This window comes from Octopus bimaculoides, chromosome 2 (genome assembly GCF_046866305.1).
Source record: "Octopus bimaculoides isolate indiv1 chromosome 2, ASM4686630v1, whole genome shotgun sequence".
NCBI lineage: Eukaryota > Metazoa > Mollusca > Cephalopoda > Octopoda > Octopodidae > Octopus > Octopus bimaculoides.
Window position 1 is genome coordinate 108,147,249 of NC_142929.1, and position 6,000 is coordinate 108,153,248.

Genomic DNA, 6,000 nt, shown 5'->3' on the forward strand with positions numbered 1-6,000 from the left:
GGTTGATTCCTTTAATTAAAACTCCTTCAAGGCAGTGCCCCCAGCATGGCCAGTCCAATGACTGAAACAAGTAAAACATAAAAGATCCAATGACTGAGATCAGTAAAAGACTATGCATTATTCATCATTATCATTTTGCTATACACTTTTCCATATTTGCATGGACCAAATAAAAATTGTTGAAGCAGATTACCAATGGTCAAGTGCTTTCCCTGTCACCAACCCTCACCTGTTTCCAAGAAAGATATTTCCCCTCATCCTTTAAATATGAGCAGCATAGTGGTTTGGACATGATTTCATGGAATTGTCAACAAACACCATTTCCATCATAGTAACATTCGTTGACAAGCACATGATATCAAAACAAGGAGAAGCAGACACACATATACAACTGGCTGCTGTCAGCTCCTGTCAACCAAATCTACTCACAAAATTGGCTTTGGATGGTTCAGACCTCTAGTAGAGAATAAGGTGTTGGGCAGTGGAAATGAACCTGAAACCACATGGCTGCAAAGTAAATTTTTTAACCACAACCATATCTATGCCCATCCACACCCGCATTAATGATTTCAGCTGTTACTCACTAGGGTAGTGTGTAAAATCAGAAATAAATTGTCTTATGTACTACTGTATGTGAATGTTTCCATACTGTATTTTTTATACAACCTGCAGCCTGTTCAGCACATGACAAGTTAAATGGAGACATGCCATACACTTAGCATTCAAATAAATTGTTAAAAACTTCAGATTTTCAGTTAATTGTATCAAATGGGGAAATGGTAGCAATGGTGTACAAAAATAGCAATGGCTCTTTTACACTGGGTCACAATTATAACTTTATAGCGAAAGAAAAGTTCTTTAAGTCCATTTAACTTTTTTACTATACGAAAATAGTAAATATTGATTAAAATACTGCATATTTTATTATTTCTGAAACAATAGATACATTTTGATACCATCTATACACACGCCAAACAATTTCTGTTGCATCGTTAAAACATTCAGCTTGTTCATTTAATATAATAGTAAAGCTTGTTTCATAGGCACAGGATTTAGAGGGAAATATATTGAAAAGTTAAATGAGTGTACTTGCACATGTAGCAACGTTCATCTAGGATGAGTTGAATAAACTGGACCCAGTAAAATTTAAGTATCACATACAGAAGCCAACCACACTTGGTATCATGGGCACCTAACACTGAGATCATCTGTTAGTCATGATTCCAAGGGCGGACAACATATATATGCAAGGACCAAATATAGATTCTAGATACACCTTGACCATAATAATCCATATTTTCAGTTGCTCACCTCACTACTTACACTGTCCTGCAAGTTTGCCTGTTGACAAAAGGCATGACTGAACTAATGAAGGCACCTTTTGGACAAAATTGTTGAAGGGAATCAATCTGACAATGATGAGGAATTTGGAGCTGGACACAAAATCAGTAAAAGAGTAAACACAATGGATTCAGAAGGCAAAAGTGGTCATATATTCCCAGCCTGCATAAGTAACCACATGACTGAATGGTAATTAAGCACTTGATACTTGGGAAAATTTGTAGCTATACATGGATCTCTGGCCAAGCTTAAAACCAGCTTTGAAGATAACAATGCAGTACACACCCAGTGAATGCTGGCAACTACCGTATATGCCAGCATATAATATGACTATGTGTACAAGATGACCCTATTTAAAAAGTGAGTTTTGAACTATACTTGCTGTATAGAAAATAGGTCAAGCACTGAAGGTGCAAAGTTCATAGCTAAAGGGGTCAAGTGAAAAGACATTGTGGCCTTCCAAGATTCCAACATGGAGTCAACCAGTAACCAAATCAGTATGGTTTTTATAGGAGCTGAGGTTGTATAGATCAAATGTTCACCTTCAAGAGAATTCTAGAACAATGTTGAAGATAGCAATAACAAACCATTTGCAGCAGCCTTTGATTCTTTTAACTGCAGCACACACACACACACACACCTGAGATCTCATATGTGCAGTTGAATTACTTGTGAAGCTACTGAATCTAATTAGGGCACACAACAGCTCTTGCAACTTGTCAAATTTCTTCCAACCATTTGAAGTTTTTCAATTTTTCCCCAGATTATTCTTTTATTAATGTTGTTCAGTAGTAATTTTACATGCTGATGATGTAAACCGCATTCATTTCTTCTAGGAATTAATAATAAAGTTACAAACATTTAAAGTTATGCAATTTTAGCCAATCGAAAGCCTTCGTTTGGCAGGATATTGTTTGTGCTGATTTCCATTACCATGGAGATCAACACACATACAAACCTTCGACCTGCTAGAAATAGCAGCCAAATTTTCCCTAAACTATAACATAACGTCTAAAAACCCCAAAATACGAAACATTGTGACACAGCACAGTTTATTTTCTCACTTGAAGCAGGCCCAAGAGCTTTCTACTTGTTGGGTGTTATTTAAATTAAATGAATCTCCACTCGAATTTAAATGTTTTTTGTCGTACTCACAACACTCGAAAATTATAAACAAAGCTTAAACACCATACTTTGTTTACAATTTTACCATAGAGATAACAAAAAGAAAGTTTATTTAATATCGATCTGTGAAAACCAGTGAAAGTTTCAAGGGTCGACCAAAAATTACACCTGTAACAATGTTTCGTCCTTTTCGTTTGGTGGTTAGACTCTATTAACAATTTTCGTAGGTTGTGAGTGGGACAAAAGATTTACATACGTGGAGATTCACTTTAACTTAAAAGTTATGAACAACAAACACTCAACAAGTAGAAAGCACTTGGGCCTGCCTCAAGGGAGGAAATAAACGGAGCTGTGGCACAATGTTTCGTCCTTCGTGCTTTTCAGACGTCATTGAAGTTTAAGGAGGATTTGGCTATGTCAAGCAGGTCGAGAATCATGTAAAGGTTTGTGTGAAGATCAGCATAAATATGCTGCCAAAAGGAGACTGACAATTGGCTAAAATTATATAAGCTTGTAACTTTTAAAAATAATTTGGTGAAAATGTTAAAAACTTCAATTAGTTGGAAGAAATTTAACAAGCTCTACATGAGCAAATGTCCGCTGTTAAGATGAAGAACCTGATTCCTTCAAAATTTGTTCTCATGTACAGCAGGTATGTTTTCTATCTCCACTGCTCTTCAACTGTTGACTGAATCACAGAGTCGGTATAGTTACTAAATCTAGAGGACTGTCCCGGTGCCACTATTGGACACGATTTGAAAATCAATGCAGTCAAGACAAAGGTTTTATTTGCAAACATCTCACTCTGTATTAAAAAAGCCCTTCCAATATTGAATGTCAAAATTCTGGATGAGGTTGATCAATTCACATACTGTGGTGCTATTTTCACTACCATAGGCTGCATTCTATCTAGAGAATGATATTTTAAATGTCAAATCGTCCTTACAAGACTAGACATTGGCATAAAAGGTCTCTCAATGAAGATGAGCCTTCATAATAACATTTTCACTACAAAAGAATATATATATATATATATACAAAGCCCAACCACGTTTGATGGTGACAATGCATCTAAGATCGCCAAAACATCATGTCAAAGTCTAGTTTTACTTGTCAGTGCCAAGACAATCAGTTAACACACTCTCCACAGAACATCACTACCCCCACACACAAAGCCCAAAATTTCTTCTCCCTCTGCTCTTTTGTTCCTCTGAACAACTCCTGCTTTCCGAAATCTGCCTATCCACATTTTCACCACACTTAAGTCAATAAGATTTCAAGCTAGACATCAACTAGATCAACCTGACCAGTCTGGGTGCGTTTGAACATATCATGCACGAGGTTCTTTCTCTTCAGACTTTTTGTAAAAAGCCCAAGATAAGGATGATTGGAATCCCATTACTTTAGGTAGGTGTCTTATCTTAATAGACCTTTACAGAAGACTAATGTCGATTTAGTCGGGTGTGTGTGTGTGTGTGTGTATATATATATATATATATATATATATATATATATGAAGCTGTTGATAAATAAGCAATGTTTCTAACTTCAACTCTATGCAAAGTCGTAAAATAAACTTCAACGTCACCAAGATGTAGACAATTCACCTAAGATTTAACAAAACTTTTCACCAAGTAAACTGAAGAAATTAAGATAGTCTCTCCTTTGAGCTTTCATAGAAGTTTGTTTTTTTATGTAGTTTCCAGATTAAAACAACTAATTAAATTATCATAAACTGTGATTGAATTTACTGATTTTATTGATATTAACGGAACGTATTTCCAAATACACGGTTTAACTTATGAAATTCATCATTTGGATCTTTTTTAAAACGGGGGCCACATTTTTCATTAACGAAACACTTTGAAACTTGGAATACTGGTAGAATGTGTCATATAAAACATCATTTTCTCTTAGTCTTCTTAAAAAAAAACGAAGCTATGGAAATTAAATACGCTTTACACCGCTTAATCAGCCAAAGGAGTAAATATAAACAACTGAATACTTGTCAGTGATTGGTTGAAATTATCGAAATAAGGCAATTTTTTACATGAAATAAATTCGAATACAAAAATATTTTTCTGTTCTATAACACAAAATAGATAAGTATACGAAGTTTGAAAGTCTTCCGGTACCAAAAACACTACGTAAAACATTAATGAAAAATGTGGCCCCCGTTTTAAAAAAGATCCCATCATTTCTTTGTATGGTGAAAATTAAATCGTTAGAAAACGCCGGTTTCAATTTTTTTTTTTAATTATCGACATAAATTATTGCGTGTTTGAGTGTGTGTGTGTGTGTGTGTGTGTGTGTGTTAAACGTTAATTAAACATTGCATAATTACAATGAGACGAAAAATAAGCATAGAACTTATGATCAGCAAACACAGAAATATAGATTCAGTTAATGAAAGATTCCCCAAGTTCATTTTTTTCACGTTTTTTTTTAAAATCAAATGTTCTCAAATTAACAACGACAGATTTAAAAATCCATCGCTTTCATAAACACAGCTGTTGACATTTTCCAGCGATTGATAAAAATCCTGACGTGTCCATGGGAAAACTTTCTAATCTGGTTCTCGAAAGACGACTTTTGAGATTCTATTTAAGAAATCGTATAATCAAACGACAGAGATCTTTGTACATATAAATTATTCTTTCCATCTGTTGAGTATGTTATTTGTAATAAATAATGTAAACAAGTAGTTTTAATTCAAATCAGCTATTTAGTTTACCATACGTAAACAAAAATACAGGCATACTGTTCTACTAAGATAATAAATACAAATTTCCAATAAGGTATTAAATTATAGGAAAGGATAAATGAGTAATTATTATTATTTATAATTGTGATTCATTCAACATTGTTTGGGTGGAATTAAAAGCATGTCGAGACGGAAATGGAATTAACGCTCAGCAGAAATTACAAAATGCTTTATGTAATATATTTAAAAAAATTTTTTTTTGAAGATTCATTGAAATTTTCAATATAGAATATGACTTATAAAAAACGCAAATAAAAATAAGACAGGACATATATTCGGTATACGAAAATAAGTGTAAATGAAATGTCTTAACTGACACGTATGTATCGAAAGGGTTGTGATTAAAGAGTTTTGTTTGAAGGAAAAATATGATTAAACGTATATTGAGTAAACTGACCTTTCTTTGAACTACGAGGCCACAGATAACATGTAGCTGGAAAAAGAACTAAAAACCAAAAAGAGAGTAAAAAATAATAAAATGTTCCTCCCTGTTCATCATACTCAAAATGCATGCCCGCCATCTTTTATGGTGGGGATGGAGGTGGAGGAACTTATAACTCCGCAGTTTCCTCCTGTTCCGGACTTTAAAACCCTACTCGCAATTAAAAGTTGTTGCTTTTTTCTTTTCTCTTTCTCTTCTCGCGAGAAAAAAATTTGATTCGATTCATAACAATTAATTAAAGAATAACTGCAGATATCAAATAGCTGCAATATTCGAAATAATATTTCAGTTATTTGTGAATTTCTATTTCGGTACTAAAGTAATACTT

At 33.9% G+C, this 6,000-nt stretch overlaps 1 protein-coding gene across 2 annotated transcripts in view; it reads right to left on the reverse strand.

Annotated features, from left to right (window-relative positions):
- Positions 1-5,773, reverse strand: part of LOC106868117 (translocation protein SEC63 homolog) — a 32,027-nt gene extending 26,254 nt beyond the window's left edge. For both annotated transcript variants that reach the window (XM_014913247.3, XM_014913246.3), the window contains exon 1: positions 5,628-5,773. In XM_014913247.3, the coding sequence (XP_014768733.1) occupies positions 5,628-5,751 (124 nt within the window). In that variant the 5' untranslated portion in view covers positions 5,752-5,773. The remainder of the gene's footprint in view (positions 1-5,627) is intronic.
- Positions 5,774-6,000: the final 227 nt, after the last annotated feature.